This window comes from Otolemur garnettii, unplaced genomic scaffold (genome assembly GCF_000181295.1).
Source record: "Otolemur garnettii isolate 467f Iridium unplaced genomic scaffold, OtoGar3 scaffold00088, whole genome shotgun sequence".
NCBI lineage: Eukaryota > Metazoa > Chordata > Mammalia > Primates > Galagidae > Otolemur > Otolemur garnettii.
In genome coordinates this window covers 3159682-3183023 of record NW_003852483.1, presented here as the reverse complement: position 1 = coordinate 3183023, position 23342 = coordinate 3159682, and the positions used below count along the sequence as shown (strand labels likewise).

Genomic DNA, 23342 nt, shown 5'->3' with positions numbered 1-23342 from the left:
CTTAGTCTTAAAAAATATAAATATAGAGGGATAATTTGTACAGGATGTATAGGTATGTACACCTTTAATATGCGGATGAGAAATCTGGAGTAAGTTTATGAAACTTGACCTTGAAGGAAGCCTTCTGTTTGGGGCTGCCCCAGTTCCTGTATCCCTGACACCAATCTCCCCAGGTATTGCTGACCTGGTTCACGGTGTCAGGAGAGGCACCAGCCGGTCACTGTCGCCTCTCCACGGGCTGCTGGAGGCACAGCTCACTCCCAGCAGATACAATGGGCAGTTTGCCATCCAGGTGGTGGTTGATGAGGTGGCTGATGCTGTCAAAGACCCTGTCCTTTGTTCGGATCTGTGAAGGAAGTGAAGGAAAAGTTAGACATCCCACAGGCAGAAAAAAGAAAACACACTTTGCTCAGGCTAAGCCAGACCAGCTGAATGGGCTCAGGAGAGAAACAGGGGACCAGGGGCTCCCCAGGCTTTTGAGACCCCTGTCACTGGTGATGGCCATTTAATATGCCAGTCCCTGGGACTGAACTCTGGAAGGTCCAGTCTGCTGCCCTATAGGCACAACCTGTATTTCTTCTCCCCTAACTAACCACATCTGGACAGGTGCCTGAAGACATGGCCTCCCCTACATTCAGCAAGCTGGGCCACCTCACCTGTCTATCCTGCTCGCTGCCCACTTCTCTTAGAATTACTCTGGAATCCTCCATTTAGTGCCCTACCCCCCATACTGGGGTCTACAGGCTCCTGTGACCCTCCCACCTCCGTGCCTTTGCATGGCTGCCCCCTGTACCAGAATGACCTTCCACCTGGGAACCCAGTTCCACTGCCAGCATCTGCAGACAGCCCCTTCCATCCCCTACCAAGGCTGGCTCCCAGCAATCAGGGATCCAGGGAGTCCACCAGGAGTGAGCCCCACAGTTCCCCAGAGGAACTCCATGGAGGGTGAGCAGGGCGGGGCCTGAGGGGCAACACTTCATGTTCCTGGACTTCCCATTTAGAGCCTGGCACAGCGCCTGCCCTATACACTTTTCCTGAATAAATGAATGTGGGGGACAAGGGTTAATGTTCTTCCCTACTTCCTGGCCTGTACCATGGCCCTTGTCATCTGTCATCTCCACCCTGAGCTAGTATAGTCCTGGGTATAGACCACATTTGAAGAGGGGGCAGTGAACCAGTTGAGAGAAGTCTCTCAAAGAGTTCTAGAAACAACCGCCTGGGATTTGCTCCTCTGAGGAGTAGGAGATGGGGTAGGAAGTAGATGCCTGGCTAGACCCATTTACCCTCCTAGGTTACCTGTAGGTTGCCTGAGTACCTTGACCTCACTAGCTTTAGGGGATCCCTCTCCATCAGTGCTCACATGAATTTCCAGTAGCCTATCCCCTCATGGGGCAGCCAGCTCTCCCCACCCTCCTGCAGGGACTTCTAATGAGATGTCCACTCTCCTCACTGTTCGTCCCAATATTCTTTTTTCCCCAAATTCTTAATGTCATTCTTACCTTTCCTGATGTGGACACTCTTTTCTTTCCCCCTCTCTCAATCCACAAATGGCACATCAATCTCTGGACCTTCATCCCCATTCCCAGTCCCATCCCAAATCTGCAACCCAGGTACGTGTGTGGACATCCCTGCCCAAGGTACTCTGAGAAGTTCATGCTATCTGCTCAGGGTTCCACCAATTGGGAGCCAAAGGCAAGAGTAGAAACTTTCAAATTGGAATGTTTTCCTCCTAAAAGAACCCTCCCAATCCACCTCTGTAAGCACCAAAGGAGCAAGAGATCTCTGGGTCAAATGGTCCCTGGTTTTTGGCATTCAGCCTCATTAAGGATGTAACCTACTGGGCAAGTTCAGAAAGAGATTTTGTGCAAGATTTCTCAGCCTCTTTCCACTGAGAGTAATTCTTCTGGGGCTGCTTAGAATGCCTTGACCCAGAAAGATTCCCTGTGTGATTCAAGAAGGTTGCTTATTTGGAAGCTGAGAAACTCAGGAACTCAGCTTAAGAGCAGTATTGTTGGGGTGTTGCCTGGAATTTGAGCTCCATATTGCCATATCTAAATGGTTAATAGTCACATAAGTTCTTCAAGGTAGATGAAGACAATTTTATGATAAGGAAGTGTTCAGCACAGCAATCTCAACCTGAGCTCATGTCCCAGTGCCCTGTGAGGGGCTTTCAAGAACCCAACACACAGGCCCCAGCCCAAGCAAATTCATCAGGAGCTTGAGAGTAGGGCCCAGACACCAGTGTGTCTTCGACTCCCCTGGTAATTACAACATGCCACCAAGCTGAGAACCACCAGTTATAGATAAATCATATATATTTACCACCTAAGAAAATAGATAGGTTAGTTCACTTTATTCCCATAAATACTGAAACTCCAGTCTGGCTTCTTCCTAGAGATCTTGCAGCCAACAAAGTCACCTGTGTGGAACCACCTGTAGTACACTAGAAATACTGATGGCTGATTAAAACCATCTACCTGCTGGGACAAACCTAGGTTCCAGATACCTGAAGGGATACTGCTACAGTGAGGACACAGGGAATATTAACCTCAGACAACTGGGTGAGGCTCTGTATAGCAAAGAGGATAGATCAAAGGTGACAGATCACCTAACGTGACCAGATTTTAACAGTGATAAAATGGGACACCATTGATCGGGGGTGGGGTGGAGGAGGGGTGTGTTCTTGATTAAAAATTTGGTCTATATGGAGCAACAAAAATTTTCATAGAACGCAAAAATAGTATTGTAATTTTTTTTAATTTTAAGTACAATTTACAAATATAATACATTTAAAAAAATTATGTATAGGGCTGTGCCTGCGGCTCAAAGGAGTAGGGCGAAGGTCCACCTGGGCAACCTTGCCCAGGAGGGGAGTAGGGAGTTTACATTTTTACATTAGCCTTTTCATTTCCAAATGAAGTTACCTTAACCTCTTCATTCCCAAATAGAGTTACATTAACCTTTTCAGAGGCTGTATATTCCTTTCCCCTTGTCCCGCCCTTCCCTAGATTGTCCTGCATTCTTTCCAAAAATCAGGACTTTTTTAAACACCACGGGACCCCGGACAAATTGTTAAAAATTGGGACTGTCCCGCCAAAAGCGGGATGTCTGGTCACCTTAAGATCACCTTTATTCTAGTCAGGCCACAGAAGAATAGACTAAAATAGGCACATAGTAGAAAAGAAGAAAGGTCTAAAATTAATGATCTAAGTTTCTATCTTAGGAAACTAAAAAAAGAAGAACAAATTCATCAAAAGTAAGCAGAAGGAAAGAAATAATAAAAACTAGAGCAGAAATCACTGAAACTGAAAATAGGAAATCAGGAGAGAAAATGAATGAAATCAAAAGCTGGTTCTTTGAAAATATCAATAAAATTGATAGACCTCTAGGCAGGATATCTAAGGAAAAAAGAGAGAAGACATGAATTATTAATATCATAAATGAAAGAGGGGACACTACAACAGATCTTATGGACATTAAAAAGACAATAAAGATCAGGAATAAAGGAATTCAACTGTAAGATTGGTTTATCAAGGTGTTAAATGCATTTGACTTACAATGGTTTTGATTTAATTATAGGTTTATTGAGATGCAATCCCATTGCAAGGTGAGGAGCCTCTGTTCTATGAAAGACTCTATGCCCCTAAAGTTGATAACCTAGATGACATATGGACTGATTTTTGAAAGATTTAATCTGCCAAAACTCACAGAATAAGAGATAGACAACCCAAATATGCCTGTGTCTATTAAAGAAATTGAACCAATAGTTAATATCCTTCCAAAGAAGAAGTCACTGAGCAGGCAGCGCCTGTGGCTCAAAGGAGTAGGGTGCCGGCCCCATATGCCGGAAATGGCGGGTTCAAACCCAGCCCCAGCCAAAAACTGCAAAAAAAGAAAAAAATAAAGGAATCACTTGGCTCAGATGGGTTCACTAATAAATTCTACCAATCTTTAAGGAAGAATTCTCTACAATCCCTCTCAGAAGATAGAATCAGAGGAAATATTCCTAACTCATTCTAAGAGGATAACATTACCTTAATCCCCAAACCAGAAAAACATCTTGTAAGAAAACTATAGCCCAAAACTCTTATGAAGATAGATGCAAAAATGCTCAATAAAATATAAGCAAATTGAAACCAACAATATATAAAAGAATTACACACCACAACTACGTAAGATTTATCTCTGGTATGCAAGGTCAATTCAACACTCAGAAGTCAATACTTTAATCTGTCACATCCATAGGCTAAAGAAGAAAAATTGCATGATCATATCGATATATGCAGAAAAAGCATTTGACAAACTCTAATGACCATTCAGTACCTCAACTTGATAAAGGATATCTACCAAAAAGCCTATAAGTAATATCATACCTCCTCTAGCCTGACGTGAGTTCAAGTCAAAACAGGACAGAGTATAACCATTTCCACTGCCAGGATCTAGAGGGACACTAAGGTATCACCGGCAATGGAATGAGGTGGAGAAACCACCCTACAGAAGCCTCTCCAGAAGCGGGGGTCGGGTGGGGGAGGGAGCAGCCCTGACGTGCGGTGGGAGGTTCCTGCCCAGAAGGCCAACCTCAGGATGTGTACAGATGCAGGGTTGGGACGCAGGTGAGACTCCTCATGTTTTCTTCATCAGTGGTGACTAAGTCCAGCAGAGACACCTGCTTGAAGGGAAGTTGTGTCTGGGTTGAGATCTGCCATCTTGGCTTAGTACCTTGGTGATTGTCAAAAGTGCCCAGTGGTGGGAGGACATGAGGAAGGTCTCCTGCTCCTGGGTGGTGTGTGTGAGCCTCACCAGGGTATGGGGGTATGGCAGGGAGCTGTTGGTGACCCACTGAGCTGCAGGCCTGGTTTGATCTCACAAGGTCATGTCATACTGAGCTTCCACATTCAGAACAGTTGCAAGGGCACTGGGCCAGCCCTTTGTAGGGTATTCTAGCAGTGTCTGGCATGTGACTTTTGTTCTGGGTGGGTAGTATACTATCTGGAGAGTATGTCAGCTGGAGAGAAGGGTAGTGTCTCATCCCAGGGAAAACCTAGGCCACCTTGGGGATTGCACAGTCTCCATGAGGCTTCTGGGACATCATGGGATGAGTCACTGTTCAAGAAACCTCCAAAAGTCTCATTCAGCTGCCAAAAGGGAGAGGTTGGGATCATGACCCTCAAAGTCTCCAAAACTGTCTGCCCCTGCAGGCCTTCAGTGACCAAAGACAGCACCAAATCTGCTCACACAGGGCAGGGCCCAAGGTGCAGACCAAGAGAGAACACAGCTGTTCCATGAAACTAACATGATACCTTTATAAAAATCCACAAACTCAAAGCCAAACTTGCCAAAGAGAAGGAAATCCAGGGAACTGAGCAGTGGGCCACCTTGCAGCCTGCCAGAGTGCTGGACAGGAGCAGAGGAGGCTCACCTGAAGTAGTCCCTTACAGGTGAGGCTCATTCATCACCTGCCAGGCAGACACTGGGCACTTCCAGCAGCCCCTTGGAGCCCAAAGAACTCAGCAGCAGGAAATTTGAAATTTGAGGACTGGTAGGTTCCATCAGCATTATCTAGTACTGCCATCTTAAAACATTGTCTTCTTGGGGCAGCACCTGTAGCTCAAAGGAGTAGGGCGCCAGGCCCATATGCCAGAGGTGGCAGGTTCAAACCTAGCTCTGTCTCAAAAAAAAAAAAAAAAAAAAAAGATTAAAACATTGTCTTCTTAGCCATGGGACAACTCTGCCACACAGAACCTTACATGGATGCCCCAAAACGTGCAATCCAGGACAAGATGTGAGATGGTGGGCTCCAACACTCTCAGGAGTACTGCCTGCCCAGGGTGGCTGCAGAGGCTGGATAGGAAGGTGGTCCTTCCCACCCAGAGCCTTCACTGGATGGTAAGTCTCATGACTTGCCCAAGGCCAGAGGTAACCAAATGGGCACAACAGTTTCTTTATCCTTTTGATCACAAACAAAGGCACAATGCCAATGATAGAAGTCATCAGGTCACCCAGCAAATGGGCAAAGGAGGCCTTGTTCACCCAGCTGACCAGGGAGCTCCTACACTTACCACCTATTCTCACCCACTTTTCAGAAATTCTATAGAAATTAATTTTCAAACTATATTCATCCAAGCACATGGATTACCCACTTTTGAACTTAACTGGCAATGTAGAGCTGGACAGAATCAGAAAGTGCTGCCAGGTAGAGGAAACACCATGGGTCTAGCAATGAGTGCAGGGTTTGAATCTTGGGTCTGCTACTAATGCACTGTGTTAATGTGCTGGGTTTGAATCTTGGATCCGTTACTAATGCACTACTAATGCACTGTGTTAATTTGACAAGTCACCTGACACACCCTTTCTCATTTGTAAGAGGTTCTGTTGATTAGACCCAAGGTTCTCAGCTGGAGACCAAGGAGGGCTTGTGACAGCTCAGACTGTGGGTCCACCTACTGCACTCCCATCCAGAGTTTCTGACTCAGCAGTTATTGGGTGGGGGCTAAAAATCAGCATTTCTAAGCAAGTTCTTTGTGATGGCAAAGCTTCCTAATCCAGCAGCTCAAAACTCTATTGGTCTAATATGTTGACTGAAACATAACACCTCCTTTCAGTTCATTCAGCCCCTCCTAGTACCCAGTAGAAACACAGGGCCCCTTTCAGGAGGCTCCACAGGTGTGTGACAACATGGTGGTCCCAAATCATTAACCCTGTGGCACTTTCTCTACTGTGGCACAAGCCAAGTAGCATCCTGTGCACCAAGCAGATGTCTCAGAGCCTGTGGGCCTTATTAAGGCCACTGGTCCTGCCTGTGGCCCCCAGAGAAACAGCCCTATGCAGTGATGAGTGATGGGAAGGTGGTTTTGAGTAATGCCCCTATGGCAAGTTACTGACCTTGCAAAAAGGCTGTCACATGTCTCATTCATGGGGCTGTCATCAGAACTAAATAATTAATACACGTGGAGCATTCAGCACAATGCACAGCCCCTAAGAAGCACTCAGGGACACTGAACAGTTTAACCTCACCCTGGAATAATTTAAGCAGTGGTGTGATATTGGCAGAGGTTGCCACTGGCAACGCAGGAAGGGACAGGGCAATCATGGAGAGGCCAGGGGATGGGAAAAGGAGGCAGATACTTAGGATAGTTTGGTCAGTATGTTATGGAGGGAAGTGTGGGATGAGATGAGGAGGTTGATCATGTACATGTAAGACTGGGCCATGGAAAGGAAAGGAATCCAGGAAGGTTGCTGGATTCCTGTGAAGAGTGGGGACAGTGCATACATAATGGCTTTGAGTTGCCTGGGAAACATTTGAGTAGAGTTGCCCTGTAGACAGAAATACTGTTTAAGATTTTTTTCATTAGTGAGTATACTTAGTGACAAAATGATTAGATCTAGCACCTCCCAAAGTGTCACACTAAAACAAAGCCATCAGATGAGGATGTCTCTTGATTAAAACTCAAGTTACAGCCAGGCCTGGTGGCTTATACCTGTAATCCCAGCCCTTTAGGAGGCTGAAGCAGGAGAATCACTTGAGGCAACCTCAATTCCAGTCTCAGGAATATAGTAAGACTCTATCTCTCCAAAAAATAGAAAAATTAGCTGGGCATGGTGGTGAGTGCCTGTAGTCCTAGCTACTTGGGAGGTTGAGATAGGAGGATCACTTGAGCCCAGGATTCCGTGATTGCAGTGAGCTATGATGATGCCACTGTACTCTAGCCTGGGCAATAGAACAAGTAAGACCCTGTCATACAAAAAATTAAAATAAATAAATAAAATTCAGCTGATGTTGGAGCAGGTTATACACATACACACATAGAATGGCTCCCCTTTGTCTACTTTCTTGGCTTCTGCTGGATCCACTGGGAGACCCTACACCACAAGATCCAGGTCCTTCCCTAACCCGATGGCAGGGTCACCATGCTGGGTCCACATCAACACCCTGGGAGATGTGGGCCCAGCTAAGAGTTCAGCCTGGGATCTTATCCACCCATTGCTTACATGTGCATGATCAACCTCCTCATCTCAGGCGAGCGCTCCTTTTCCACCTGGGCTAGTGCACCTCTGCTCAGTGGTGTCCTTGGGTAGGTCCTCCCTTGCCTGCTCCCACAGTTTCCCAGACTAGCCACATCCAGGTTGAGGAGGAGATTCCCAGGCTTCCTTGGACACCCCTAAATTCATCCTCCTGGCCCTGTTCCTTCTGGGTCTCACTTCCCTTCCTTTCCTAGTTCCAAGACACTAAGAAGCCCCAGTCACTTCCTGCTTTCCCCAAGAGTCAGCCAAGTCTGTTCCTGACAATTAAAAAGAAAAAATGATAGAAAACTAATCACAATGACCAAAAAGGAAATTTGTAGGAAATGGCATCTGAGCAGGATGTCTACAGAGCTGTCGGAGAAGAGCAAAGAAAGGCTGAGCTCCACTGGTGAGAGAGTTCTTAGCCTGTTCATTTGCATATTTACCAAAAAAAAGAACAGAATGTTGTTACTAATTATTGAGTATGATGCTAAAATTTACTTATGTGTTTTCATTTCTTTTTGCTTGATTTTGAAATTTTTTTCTATTTTTTTATTAAATCATAGTTGTATATAATAATGCAATTATGAGGTACAATGAGCTGGTTTTATATATAATTTGAAATACTTTCATGAAACTGGTTAACATAGCCTTCACCGCATCTTCTTATTGTGTTAAGACATTTATATTCTACACTTAGTAGATTTAACATGTGCCCTTGTAAAATGCACCATAGGTATGGTCCTACCAATTACCCTCCCTCCACCCATCCTCCCTCCTCCCCCTTGTCTTTCCCCTTCATCTTGGGCTGTAGTTGGGTTACATACTACCCAATGGGCTGAGTACACTGTATACTTTTTCTTCCATTCTTGAGATACTTTGCTAAGAAGAATATGTTCTAGCTCCATCCATGTAAACATAAAAGAGGTAAAGTCTCATCTTTTTTAAGGCTGCATAATATGCTATGGTGTACACATACAATGTATTAATCCATTCATGGGTCAATGGACACTTGGGCTTCTTTCATGACTTAGCAATTATGAATTGGGCTGCAATAAACATTCTGGTGCAAATATCTTTGTCATAAAGTGATTTTTGATCTTCTGGATATATACCTAGTAGAGGAATTGAAGGATCAAATGACAAGTCTATTTTGAGATCCCTAAGTGATCTCCAAACATCTTTCCAAAAAGAACGTATTAGTTTGCATTACCATCAGCAGTGCAGAAGTGTTCCCTTTTCTCCACATCCAAGTCAACATCTATGGTTTGGGGATTTTGTGATGTGGGCTAATCTTACTAGAGTTAGATGATATCTCGAAGTGGTTTTGATTTGCATTTCTCTGACGATTAAGGATGATGAGCATTTTTTCATGTGTCTGTAGGCCATGCATATGTCTTCTTCAGGGAAGTTTCTCTTCAAGTCTCTTGCTCACACTGAGATGGGATCACTTGTTCTTTTCTTACTAATATGTTTGAGTTCTCTGTAGATTCTGGTTATTAAATCTTTATCAGAGACATAACCTGCAAATCTCTTCTCCCATTGGCTTGCTTTACATACTGTGTTCTTGACTATACAAAAACTTTTTGTTTGATCAGATTGTAGTAATGTATTTTTGGTGTTGCTTAATTTGCCCAGGGGCTCCTCCTCATAAAATATTTCCCAGGCCAATTTCTTCAAGTGTTTTCCCTGCACTTTCTTCTAGTATTTTTATAGTTTCATGTCTTAAGTTTAAATCTTTAATCCAGTGAGAGTCTATTTTTGTTAATGGTGAAAGGTGTGGGTCCAGTTTCAGTCTTCAACAGGTCACCAGCCAATTTACCCAGCACCATTTGTTAAATAGGGACTCTTTTCCCCCACTGAATGTTTTTGATTGGCTTACCAAAGATCAAATGATGATAAGTAGCTGGGTTCATCTCTTGGTTCTCTATTTATTCTGTTCCATACATCTATCTCTCTGTTTTTGTGCCAGTACCATGCTGTTTTGATCACTATCGATTTGTAGCATAGTCTGAGGTCTGGTAGCATGATTCTTTCTGATTTGTTTTGAGTAATGTCTGAGTAATGTCTTGGGTATTCAAGGTTTTTTCTGATTCCATATAAAATGAAGTATTATTTTTTCTAGGTCTTTAAAGTATGACGGCGGTGCTTTAATAGGGATTGCATTAAAATTGTATATTGCTTTGGGTAGTATGAACGTTTTAACAATGTTGATTCTTCCCAGCCATGAGCACGGTATGTTTTTCCATTTGTTAACATTTTCAGCTATATCTTTTCTTAGAGTTTCATAGTTCTCTTTATAGAGATCTTTTATGTCCTTTGTTAGGTAAACTCCCAAATATTTCATCTTCTTTGGCACTACTGTGAATAGAATAGAGTCCTTGACTGTTTTTTCAGCTTTACTGTTGTTGGTATATATAAAGGCTACCAGTTTATGAGTGTTGATTTTGTAATGATACACTGCCATATTCCTTGATCACTTCTAAGAGTTTTGTAGTTGAATCCCTAGGGTTTTCCATATATACAATCATATCATCTGCAAAGAATGAAAGTTTGATCTCCTCTGACCCTATATAGATACCCTTGATCACCTTTTATTGCCTTATTGCAATGGCCAAGACTTCCATTACAATGTTAAAAAGCAATGGAGACAATGGGCAACCTTGCCTGGTTCCTGATCTGAGTGGAAATGATTTCAATTTAACTCCATTCAGTACAATATTGGCTGTGGGTTTGCTGTAGATGGCCTCTATCAGTTTAAGAAATGTCCCTTCTATACCTATTTTCTTATGTGTTCTGATCATCTGAAAGGATCCTGGATATTATCAAAAGCTTTTTCTGCATCAATTGACAGAATCATATGGTTTTTTTTTTTTATTTTGCTTATGTGATGAAGCAGCCTTGAGACCCAGAGATAAAACCTACTTGGTCATGGTGTATAATTTGTTTGATGTGTTGCTGGATTCTGTTTCTTAGGATCTTATTGAATATTTTTGCATCAATATTCATTAGAGATATTGGTCCATAATTTTCTTTTCTTGTTGGGTCTTTTGATTTTGAAATCTTTGACAGAAAATAACTACAGATGGGTGACATGCTGATATTTTATAGTGGTTAGTATGAGTATGGGCATTGCTGTCCCATCCCCTGGCCCCAGTAAAAAGACAGTGGAAGAAAAAACTCCTAAACAGAAGAGGAGGGGAAGGGTGTGGTAACGTAAACACAAGGTGGACCAGCAGTAAGGGTAGGAGCCTGTTGAGTGATGGAAGACTGGGGAAGGCTGCATGGGGATGGGTTCCTGCAGCAGAGGAGGGTGGCTGAGGATGAGGTAAGGAGCAGGGTGGCCACAGGATGAGGGAGGAAGCAGGGTGGTCACAGGATGAGGGAAGGAGGAGGTGGCCAGAGGATGAGAGATGGAAAGGAATCAGGGTCGAAGAACAATGACCGTGCATGACTCAGCCTGTAGCCTCTTTGCCTTATTACAGCCAAACTAGCATGCTGCTTTCAGGAAAGATCCCAGGGAATATTTATCCAAAAAATTAAACATGCTACCTGAGAATTAAGGCTATAGGAGGAGGTCTGTGACCTGAAGTAAAGTACTCTTGGGAGGTACCCAGCCTGATGGCCCAAGCCCCCTCCCCTTCTCAACCTAAAGCCGGACCAGTCAGACAACACCCCATTCCAGCCCATCCCAGGTGCACACACGCATCATCCCTCCATCCTCCACCCCCATCATCCCCATACACACTCTCACATGACTCCAGTCAGCCTCCTGATGTGGGCACAGGCTATAGGGAAAGAGAATTATGTGTACCACAGCAGATGAGACAAATCCCAGGAACATCCATCCAGCCTCTTGTTCTAAAATATCACAGTGAAAGAGTACCGGGCCTCTTAAGATCACCAGCACCAGGGGAAGAAAGTTCAAGATGAGCAAACTGACACTTACCTCAGAATATAATATGAGAAACAAAAGAAATTAAACAACTTATATATTAATAATATAAAAAAGATGCTGACTGCATCCATTAAATACAACATGCAAGAAAAGTAAGAGGACAACAAAAGTCTTTTAGAAATTAACTATGTAACTTGTAAAATTATATAACTATAAATGTATATATGTATAACACACACATATACATATATATGTAAAACAAAGTTTGTATGATAGTCAAGGACAGCTCCTAGAACATAAGGCAAAATTTCAAAGAACTAGGAAGTTTGGGGAAATACAAAAGACAACAGGTCAGTCCAGGAGATCTACTCAGCCAAGAGTTTTGAGATGAAAAAATACAGAAGGTAGGAAATTATCAAAGAAATTGTATAATAAAATTGCTCAGATTTAAAGAAAAACACACATATTCAGAATGAAAGTGTTCATCGAGGTCCTTGGTGGATGGAACAAATGGGAAAAAAGATATACACTTAGATTCACTACAGAACATAAAAGAAAATGCTAAAAATTTCTAAAATAAAAAGCTAAAAACTTCTAAAAGAAAAAAAAGTAACCACAAAGAGTGAAGAATCAGATCAGACATACTACAACCAACCATACTGTGTATCAAAAGTGACTTGAAAACATACTTTTAGTCATGTAAAGATGAGAAAGTTCACGCTCATGTACCTGTCCTAAGAAAGGTTGAGTGAAAGCCAGGAAAGAAGAAGACATGGGATACCTACAATCTCTTGTGATTGTGGATGGAAAAAACCTCAACAAAATCCAGCAAACCAAATCCAGCAGCATAAAAAAAAAAAAAAAATTATATGCAATGACCAAGTGGAATTTATCTCAGGCTTTTTCAACATCTGAAAATCAGTCAATGCAATATATCATAATGGCATAAAAGACAAATATTACAAATCTTAGCAGACACAGAAAAGCATTTGACAAAACTCAATGTTCTTTTTTTTTTCAATTTTTTATTAAGTCATAGCTGTGTACATTGATGCAATTATGGGGTACAATGTGCTGGTTTTATATACCATTCGAAATATTTTCATCAAACTGGTTAACATAATCTTCACTGCATTTTCTTAGTTAGTGTGTCTTCGTTTTGTTTTGTTTTTTGAGACAGAGTCTCACTACGTCGCCCTTGGTAGAGTGCCGTGGCATCACAGTTCACAGCAACCTCCAACTTTTGGACTTAAGTGATTCTCTTGCCTCAGCCTCCCAAGTAGTTGGGACCACAGGTGCTTGCCACAATGCCCAGCTATTTTCTTGTTGCAGTTGCCATTGTTGCTTAGCTGGCCTAGGCTGGGCTCGAACCTGCCAGCCTCAGTACACATGGCTGGTGCTATAGCTACTGTGCTATGGGCACCAAGCCAAAACTCACCATTCTTTCATGTTAAAAACACTCAACAAACTAGGAGTAAAAGGGAATTTTCTCAACATAATAAAAGGTATCTATAAAAAGCCCAAAGTTAACATCTTACCCAATTGTGAAAAACTAGACACTTTCCCCCTATGATGAGTAAGAAAACAGAGTGTTTGCCATTTCTATTTTTCATTGTACTAGAGGTTCTAGCCAGGGTAATTAAGTAACATAAAGAAATAAACAGCATCTAGCTTGGAAAAGGTAAAGCTCTTCGTATCTGCAGATGACATGATTTTATACATAGTAAATCCTAAGGAATAAGGAATTCACTAAAAACTATTAGAACTAATAATGATGTCAGCAAGTTTGTAGGATACAAGATCAATATACAAAATTCAACCCTTGCAATGAACAGTATGAAAATAAAATTGATAAAATAATTCCATTCGCACAAGTGTCTAAAAATAAAATATTTAGGAATAAATTGAATGAGAGAAGTATAAATCTTATACTCTGAAAAGTACAAGATATGGTCAAAAGAAATTAAAGATCTAAATAAATGATGAAACTCCTCATTTTTATGAATTGGAAAACCAAGATGTCACTTTTCCCAAATTGTTCTACGGATTCTATGTAATTCCTATGAGAATCACAACTACTTCTTTGTAGTAAATGGCAAACATATTCTAAAATTCATATGGAACTATAGCAGCTCTAAATAGACAAAATAGTCCTAAAGAGAAAAAGAAAACAAAATTGGAGACTCATGCTTTCTGATTTAAAAATTCACTATATAAAGCAATGGCAATCAAAACAGTGTGATACTGGCAAAAGGATAGATGTATAGATACATGGAATGAACTTAAAAGTACAAAATACAACTATACATCTATGGCCAACTGATTTTTAATGGTGCCAACACCAGAACAATGGGGAAAGGGCAGTCTTCTCAACTAATGATACTGAGACATCTGGATATCCACATGCAAAAGAGTAAAGAGAAACATTATTTCACACCATCTACACAAGTTAACTCAAAAATGGATCAAAGACCTAGATGTAAGAACTAGAACTATAAAATTCTTAGAAGAAAACTTAAGTGAAGAGAGGCTCCTGTGGCTCAAGGAGTAGGGCACCGGCCCCATGTATTGGGGGTGGCACGTTCAAGCCTAGCCCCAGCCAAAACCGTTTAAAAAAAAAAGTGAACATTTTCATAACCTTGGACTTCATAAAAATTCTTAGATATGGCACCAAAAGCCTAAGCACAAAAGAAAAGACACCTTAATTAAACTTTATCAGAACTAAAAACATTTAGTTTTCAAAGGACACTATGAAGAAAGCAAAAAGATAATACACAAAACAGAAAAAAATTGCAAATTGTACATCTAGTAACAGACTTATGTATATTAATAGAGTAAAAACAGCTCTGCAACTCAATAATTAGAGACAAATAACCCAATTCAAACAAAGGGGCAAAGAGTCTGCCTATACTTTTCTCTAAGGAGAATATAAAAATGGTCAACAAGCAAATGACATACTCAACATTAGTAGTCATGAGAGAAATGCAAATCAAAACCACAGTGAGATACCACTTCACAACCACTAGGATGGCTAGAATCAAAAAGTCAGATATAATAAGTATTAGTAAGGATGTGAATAAATCAGAACCTTCCTACATTGCTGGCTGGAATGAAAAATGGTGCAACCACTTTGGAAAACAGTCTTGCCATTTCTCAAACACTGCATTAAAGAATTAGCACATAACCTAACAATGCCACTTCTAACTATGTATCCAAGAGAAATGAAAACATTATGTCCCCACAAAAACTTGTACGCAAATAGTTAAAGCAGGATTACGCATAATGGCTAAAGGTAGAAACATCCTAAGTGTCGTAAACAGATGGAAATAAAATAAATCATGTTATATTCATTCAATGGAACGTTATTTAGCTATAAAAAGAATGAAATAGTGATACATGCCACAACTTGAATGAACCTTATGAACATTATACTCAGTAAAAGAAGCTAATCACAGATGACCATATAGTATATTATTGTATTCATATTAAAATCCAGAATGAGAAAATAAACAGAGATAGAAAATAGAGTAGTGATTCTCAAGGGCTAGATGAGGTAGAAGGACAGGAAGACAAGGCGGAGATAGCTGAATACTATGACATCTCTTTTTATGGTGATAAAAATATTCTAAAATTGATGGTGGTGATGATGCACATATCTTTGAATATATTGAAAGCCACTGAATTGTATGCTTTAAGTGAGTGTGGTGTATAAATCATATCTCAAAAGTGGCATTAAAAAAAAAAACTCTGTCAGTTAATAGAAACTATAGGGACAGAGACAAATTTTAAAAATGGCACAAGGAAACAACAGCCAAATCATAATATATGTCTGTTATTCTACAGACAAATATCTAGTTTTCTTAAATCACTGGTGTGAAAAAAAAAAGAAAGGAAAACTGTAATAGAATAAAAGAGTGCTGAGACACATACCAAAGTGCAAATGTGAACAACATTTGGATTCTGAGTTCAACAAACCTACATTGAAAAGAAAATCTTTAAGACAGTTAGAAACACTTGAATACAGTCTGGGTACTGGATAATGTTAGTTATGTAACACTGTTTTCATTTTATGTCCTTACTGATTAGAAATGCATGCTGAAGTGGGTTTTTGTTTGTTTGGTTGGTTTTTGTGCAGTTTTTTGGCCAGGGCTGGGTTTGAACCCACCACTTCTGGCATATGGGGCTGGTGCCCTACTCCTTTGAGCCATAGGCACTGCCCCATGCTGGTGTTTATAGAACAAATGACAGGAGGTGGTCCTGGGATACACTACAAAATACTTTTAAAAGTTCCTTCTTCCCATTCCTTTCCATAGCTTTTCCATCTGGAATAATCCATCCAAAAGCCAAGCAAGATAGAGATGTGTGTGACGGGGTGCCAGGGTAGCTACAATGCCCCAGACGAGGCACTGGAGTCAGGTAATGAGGAGAGAGCGAGCCACAGTATGACAGGTGATGTGGAAGGGGGTGAGCCCAGGACAGGATGGCAGATCCACAGAGGGGAGAGGTCTCTATGGAAGAGGGTGGACCAGTGTGAGCCATTAGCACATTAATAGCGTGAGCAGGGAGCCCACTGTGGGGAATGGTCAGGAAGGTGGAGCTGGAGCCCAGGCAGGGCAGAGAAGATGAAGAGGAAGGTCAGCCGCCATGACAGGGAGTAGATAACTCAGAGGAATGTCAGTCAAACAAGGAAAAATAAGTGTAACTGGAGTCAGGTCACTCTTTGTTGGAGAAGGAAGTTACAAATGTAGAAAAGGAAAAAATGATAATGAACTCTGTGATACTGGATTGGAATTAAAAGACATGTAAGCTCATGTCTCTAACATGTACAGATAGAATGGGTATTAATCTATATGTGCGTGTGTGTGTGTGTGTCTGTGTGTGTGTATCCTACTTCTGTCACACCCCTATAAGTGAGAAGCTGTGGTTTCCCAAACTGTGGTTTCTAAGGACCATGCCCAGGAAAAGGAAGCAGGCTAGGCCAGGGTCCCTTGGAGAAATGGCTGACTGCAGGACTAGGGAAAGGAAGATGAGCCTGTGACATCATTTTGTATTAGAAGGAAGGAAGTGCTCAAAGAATGATGGGATAATATTAAAAGGACCCAGAAGCCAACCTGAAGGAGCAGCTAGATAATCCACTGCATAAAACAGGACGTATGAATCCACACTAAAAAACATAATGACTGAATACATTCAAACGTTGATCAGGAAATTTCAAAGAAACTTATTTAGACAGTTTCAAAGTACCTCCTACAAAATGGGTATTAATTACAAAAGGAAAAGGAGTAAGTTTCCTGTGGAGAAGGCTGACGACATCTCCTTTCTGGGCAATGAGCCATTTCCACCTAGCAGGACGTGTGGGACGCTCACAGCATCATTTCTGAGAGGCGGCCAAGATGCTCATCCTGAACCACTGAGTGAGGAAGCATCACAGGAACCTGAGTTGAGAACCTTTCCAGGTTAAAGGACACTAAAGAGATGCCACAGCCAAAATGGCATCATTTGGGGGACATGAAGGGGCTCTAGGGAATTATTAATATTATTATTATTTTTTGAGACAGAGCCTCAAACTGATCCCCTGGGTAGAGTGCCATGGCATAGCTCACAGCAACCTCCAACTCTTGGGCTCAAGCGAGTCTCCTGCTTCTGCCTCCCAAGTTGCTGGGACCACAGGCACCCGCCACAACGCCTGGCTATTTTTTTTCAGTTGCAGCCATCATTGTTGTTTGGCGGGCCCGGGCTGGATTCAAACCCAGCACCTTAGGTGTATGTGGATGGCACCCTAGCCACTTGAGCCAGAGGCGCCGAGCTGGCTCTAGGGAATTAGATACTAGTGATGCCTCAAGTCTCAAGGTATCAACTGTTTTCCAATAAAGGGCATCGCTGGGGACATGAAGCGGCTCTAGGGAATTAGATACTAGTGGTGCCTCAAGTCTCAAGTCTATTTTGATGGTTGTGTTGTGGTTATGCAGGAGAATGTCTTTGTGAGCAAGGAACTCCCCAGTGATATCCCCCCGCCAAAAGTTCCTTGTACTATGCTTTCAAAAACTACTCCCAAAAGTTGAATGGGTGGCAATTACAAGTGGATGAAAAGAGCCAGCAGTTCTGCCAGGTCCCCATGGGCTGGGAAGGAAAGTCACCAGATGCTGCTGCCTAATACCAATGGCATAAGAAAGAAAGGTCTGGGGCAGTGTCTGTGGCTCAAAGGAGTAGGGCACCAGCCCCATATGCCAGATGTGCTGGGTTCAAACCCAGAACCGGCCAAAAACTGCAAAAAAAGAGAAAGGTCTGATATAGCCAAAAGTACAAGACAAACCACTAGACAAATTAAAAGCTTGTCATAACATGAAAAAGGTAACAAAAGTAAGCTAAATCTTTAGGTTTCCCTTTGCAATACCAAGAAAAGATACCTTAAGCTATTAAATCAATAAATAGCAGTGTAAGTGCATTCCTTTGGGATAAGGTGGCTTTGCAGGCAATGCTTGCCTCTCAGAAACGGGAATAGGGTAAGGAGGATGGCAGGAGACTAGTATTTTTCTTTGAAAGTTTTTTTCTTATATGCTTTTTGTTTATAATTTTTTGATAAAAAATTTAAAAGGCATGTTGCTGAGACAGGATTCTTGATCAAACACTTAATGTTCCTCTCAGCACATCTTAAGCCTCCTTGTGGTGAGGTTGGGACTCAAGGACCAGGAGAGGAGGTAACAGGAGTGGCCATCCAAGCAAGGCTGCTGAGAGTTGGCAAGCTTCTTCCAGCCCCTCTTTTTTGAGCCCTTGTGTTGAGAAAGAGAAATTAAACACCACCTGGATCCTGAGTCAGCCAAGGACCAGAGGGCCTGGCGAGCTTCATGGTATGGCTTAGTACTGTTGGGTTAAGCCACTGAGAATTCAGATTTTGTTACTGCAGCACAACCTACACTGACCAATACAGAGGAAATTGAAAAATAATAAGAGATTATAAAGGGGCAGGATTAAGGGACTTTATGTTTTCTTAATTACTCTCAGGATAAAAGAAAATTCTAGGACATGTCAGGTAACGACTTGTGGTGTTTTACAATTTGGTAAACAAAAGCCACAGTATGTGCTCTCAAATGTACAATAACCTGACTACATCACTCAAGCCCATGGACAACTCAGCCACTTGTGTATGACTGCTCATTCAGGTGCAAGCACAGGGCCCACCTCATTCTGCTGGTCCTTAAAGGCCAAGGCGATGAATCAACGATAAATGACTCAGGGAATAATTTTAGACACAAGAGAGCTGACTAAGTCATTCTGAAGATGTTTAAAAAAAAAGTGTTCTGGAGTCCATTTCTGTTCTGGACTCCATGGCTTTTAAATTTTCATCAGGGTAACATTTCTGAATCTTCTCCTAGAGACTCAGTTGCCGGCTCCTTCCAGATCCCATTTCAGGGTCAGTGTTCTTAACATATTACAACATGGCTCAGAAGCCCCCACATTTCTAGCAATCCCAGTGCACAGTGCGGAAGGCACAAAGGTTGGCATACTCTGAAGTAAATTTAGACGCAGAACTGTTTTGCATCCTTATTTCTCTGAGTAATCTGTTCTGCCAAGTTTCCCCCTTTATAGTCAGGGACCAACCAATTACCATGAAAATCAGTTGAATAAATATTGAAGAGAATGTGTTCATCGCCTATTTTGGTGTCCTCACAGCAAGGAAGCAATGTTACATTTTTAATTAAGTCTTTCATTTCCATTTTCCTTTTCAGCTAAAGCTGTCCTCCATAGGATCAATTAAACTAGATAATCAGATCCAGCAAAAGCCCCCCTAAAGAACAGTCATTGGTAGGCATGACTTAACAAATTTTCTCAGTGCCACTACAAATTTCTCCTCCAAAATTAAAATTGGATGGATAACATGGCTGTGGGTATTGGCTTACATGGATAACTCATTCAATCACATAACCACAAATTCGTATCTTTCTTATTTGCTACATTATCTTGATACTGGTTTGTGATGTGTGCTAAATATACTTCTTGGTAATACATAACTCTTTTAAAATTATTTTTTGGTATATACAGATTAAGTGAACAAAAAAAGTCCTCTTTGGTCTATACGATGACATATTTAGCTAGATTTTGTCATTTTTTTAAATATCTAAAATTTAGAACTGAAATATATATATCCTCATAGACTTGCTTGGGTATTTTTCCCCCTTGTTGTCTTTTAGATAGTCACAACTGAACTGTATAGATGGTCTATACAAATGGAAAGAATTCTGGGCTGACTCTACCTAGAAAACCTTGCTGGTTGTTCTATATCTGCTAGTAGCATGTGACTCTCAGCACCCTATCACCTCCATAGCCTTTCCGTTACTAACCTGTGAAAGCCCAGTTAATCCATTAGTTCATTCAACCAGTGCTTGTTGAATACCTATTATATACCAGAGACTATTCTAGGTGCTAGGGGCACTAAGCAACATTGCTATCCCAATGGAGATTATAGCTAGTAGAAGGGAGTAGCCAAATAACATGTGAATTAATAAAGAAATGTTTATGTGTGATAAATGATTTAAGCTAAAAATAAATCAGGATGTAGAAATAGGGAATATCCAGAGGATTCTATCTGAGATTAAGGAAGGGCTCTCTAATAAGCTTTCTCTGATTTGGAGTAAGCCCAGCTCATTTTAAGAGGTAAGAATAAACATGTAATCTTGTTATCCTAACTGGATGAGCAGATACAAGCAAAGGCAGCAAAAATGATTAAGATAAATTTAATTTATGAACAGAGACTCAAAAAAAAAATCCTAAAGAAAATAAGTGATACCCAAATTCAACAATATATTTTACAATTACTATGTAAGATGAAGCAGTGTTTATGGTAGAATCACAACTCCATTTCTTGAGCTCAGAAAATCTACCCATGTAATTTTCCATATTAATAGAATTTTTTCTAAAAAATTATATTATTATCTCAAAAGATGCTGAAGAAGTATTTGATAAAGTTCAACACCTATATATGATAAGAGTAATTATGTAATTAATAAGTTCCAGGAGAGTTTCTTTTTAAACTGATTCATAAGTATATCCTAGGTGCCCAAAAATTCAATGTCTGGATCAAGTAAGCACTCAGTATACATTTGTTGAATGAATTAATAAGTGAATGAATGAATGTAATCTTTTAGGGTGATAAAGATAATCTCCCAAAGGCCAACTGTAAACAAACACCATTCTTTTTTTTTTATTGGTGAGACTGAAGTAGTAATAAAAAATCTCCCAACAAAACAAAAGCCCTGGACCAGATAGATTCACAGCTAAAGTGCAGGTGCCTATCTTACAGAAATTATTCCATAGCATCAATAATGAGGGAATACTCCCTAACTCACTCTATGAAGCCAGTGTCACCTTGATATCATAGCCAAGAAAGGAAACAACAAAAAAGAAAACTAAAGACTAATATCCTTTGTGAATATAGATGCAAAAATCCTCAACAAAATACTAGCACACCATATTCAATAACACATCAAAAGAATAATTCACCATGACCAAGTGGGTTTCATCCCAGGAATTCAAGAATGGTTCAACATATGCAAATCAATAAATGTGATTCACCACATAAACAGAAGCAAAAACAGACCATGTAATTGTCTCAGTAAAATACAACATTCTTTCATGATAAAAGCCCTCAACAAACTAGGCATACAAGGAGCATACCTCAAAATTATAAAAGGTATACATAATAAACCCACAGCCAACCTGATGTTGAAGGGGAGAAAGTTAAAAGTATTATCTCTGAGAACTAGAAAAAGACAAGGATTCCTACTGTCAACACTTCTATTCAACATATTATTAGAAGTCCTAGCCAGAGCAATCAGGCAAGAGAAAGAAAGAAAAGGCATCCAAATCAGGAAAGAGGTGGTCAAATTACCCTGTTTGCTGGCAATATAATCTTATATCTAGAAAACACTAAAGATTCTACCAAAAGAATTCTAGAATTGATAAATAAAATCAGCAAAGTTACAAAATCAATGTACATGAATCAGTACCATTTCTATATATTTATAACAGTCAGGCTGGGACAGTCAAATTAAGAACTTAATACCATTCACAATGGCTACAAAGAAAATAAAATCCTAGGAACATACTTAACCAAGAGGTGAAAGAGCTCTATGAAAAAAAATATAAAACACTGATGAAAGTAACTGCAGATGACACAAACAAATGGAAAAAACATCCATTGCTTTTGGATTGGCAGAATCAACATCATTAAAATGATGCCATAATGTAAAAGTGACTTACAGATTCAACACAATTATTATTTTCTTATCAGAATACCAATGTCTTATTTCACAGACCTACAAAAAATAATCCTAAGCTCCATTTGCAACCAAAAAGAACCCTGAATAGCCAAAGCTATCCTAAGCAAAAAGAACAAATCTGGAGGCATCACATTATCTGAATTCAAATTATACTACCAGGCTATAGCAACCAAAACAACGTGGTACTGGAATAGAAGTAGACACATAGACCAATGGAACACTATAGAGAACCCAGAAATAAAACCATACACCTACAACCAACTGATCTTTAACAAAGAAGACAACAAAGTACATTAGGGAAAGGAAGCCCTATTTAATAAATGGTGTTGGGAAAATTAGATAGCCGCATGCTAAGAACAGAATAGGACCCCTATCTCTCACTATACACAAAAATTAAGTCTAGATGGATAAAAGACTTAAATAGAAGGCATGAAACCACAAAAATTCTAGAAGAAGATATAGGAAACATTCTTCTATATATTGGCCTAGGCAAAGACCCCAAAGGCAAATACAGCAACAACTAAAATTTAAAAAAGGGACTTAAGTAAATTAAAAAGCTTCTGCACAGGAAAGGAAATAATCAACAGAGTGAACAGACAACAGAGTGGGAGAAAATATTCCCCAAACTTTACATCTGACAAAGGACTAAAATATAGAATCTACAAAGAACTCAAATTAAGTCAGCAAGAAAAAAAAACAAAAAAACCCATTAAAGGGTGGCACCTGTGCCTCAAAAGGGTAGGGAGCCAGCTCCATATGCTGGAGGTGGCAGGTTCAAACCCAGCCCTGGCAAAAAAAAAAAAAAAAATTAAAAAGTGGGCAAAGGGAAAGAACAGAGGTTTTTCAAAAGATAGAGAAATGGCCTACAAACATATGAAAAATGCTCGATGTTATTAATCATCAAGGAAATGCAAATTAAAATAGCATTTTTATGATTTTTTTAAAGTAAACTATGGACTTTATTCTGATTTTTCCTCTTTTCCTACTAATGTTCTTTTTTGCTTCAGTTTGTCAAGGTGATTTTAAAAAATGAAAAATTGAGAAACTGTTCTAGATTGAAGATGGAAACATCATTTTTAGTGGATCAAAACCTCCAACCAGTCCTTCTCAGGTTAACAACAAGCCATAGCACCCTCTCCTGTTGAACCTTCAAAGGCACCCCCACC

At 40.5% G+C, this 23342-nt stretch overlaps 1 protein-coding gene across 2 annotated transcripts in view; it reads right to left on the bottom strand.

The window, feature by feature from the left end:
* Window positions 1–217: 217 nt before the first annotated feature.
* SHC3 (SHC adaptor protein 3) overlaps window positions 218–23342 on the bottom strand; it is a 159793-nt gene continuing 136668 nt past the window's right edge. For both annotated transcript variants that reach the window (XM_012808351.1, XM_023516251.1), the window contains exon 12: window positions 218–346. In XM_012808351.1, the coding sequence (XP_012663805.1) occupies window positions 218–346 (129 nt within the window). The remainder of the gene's footprint in view (window positions 347–23342) is intronic.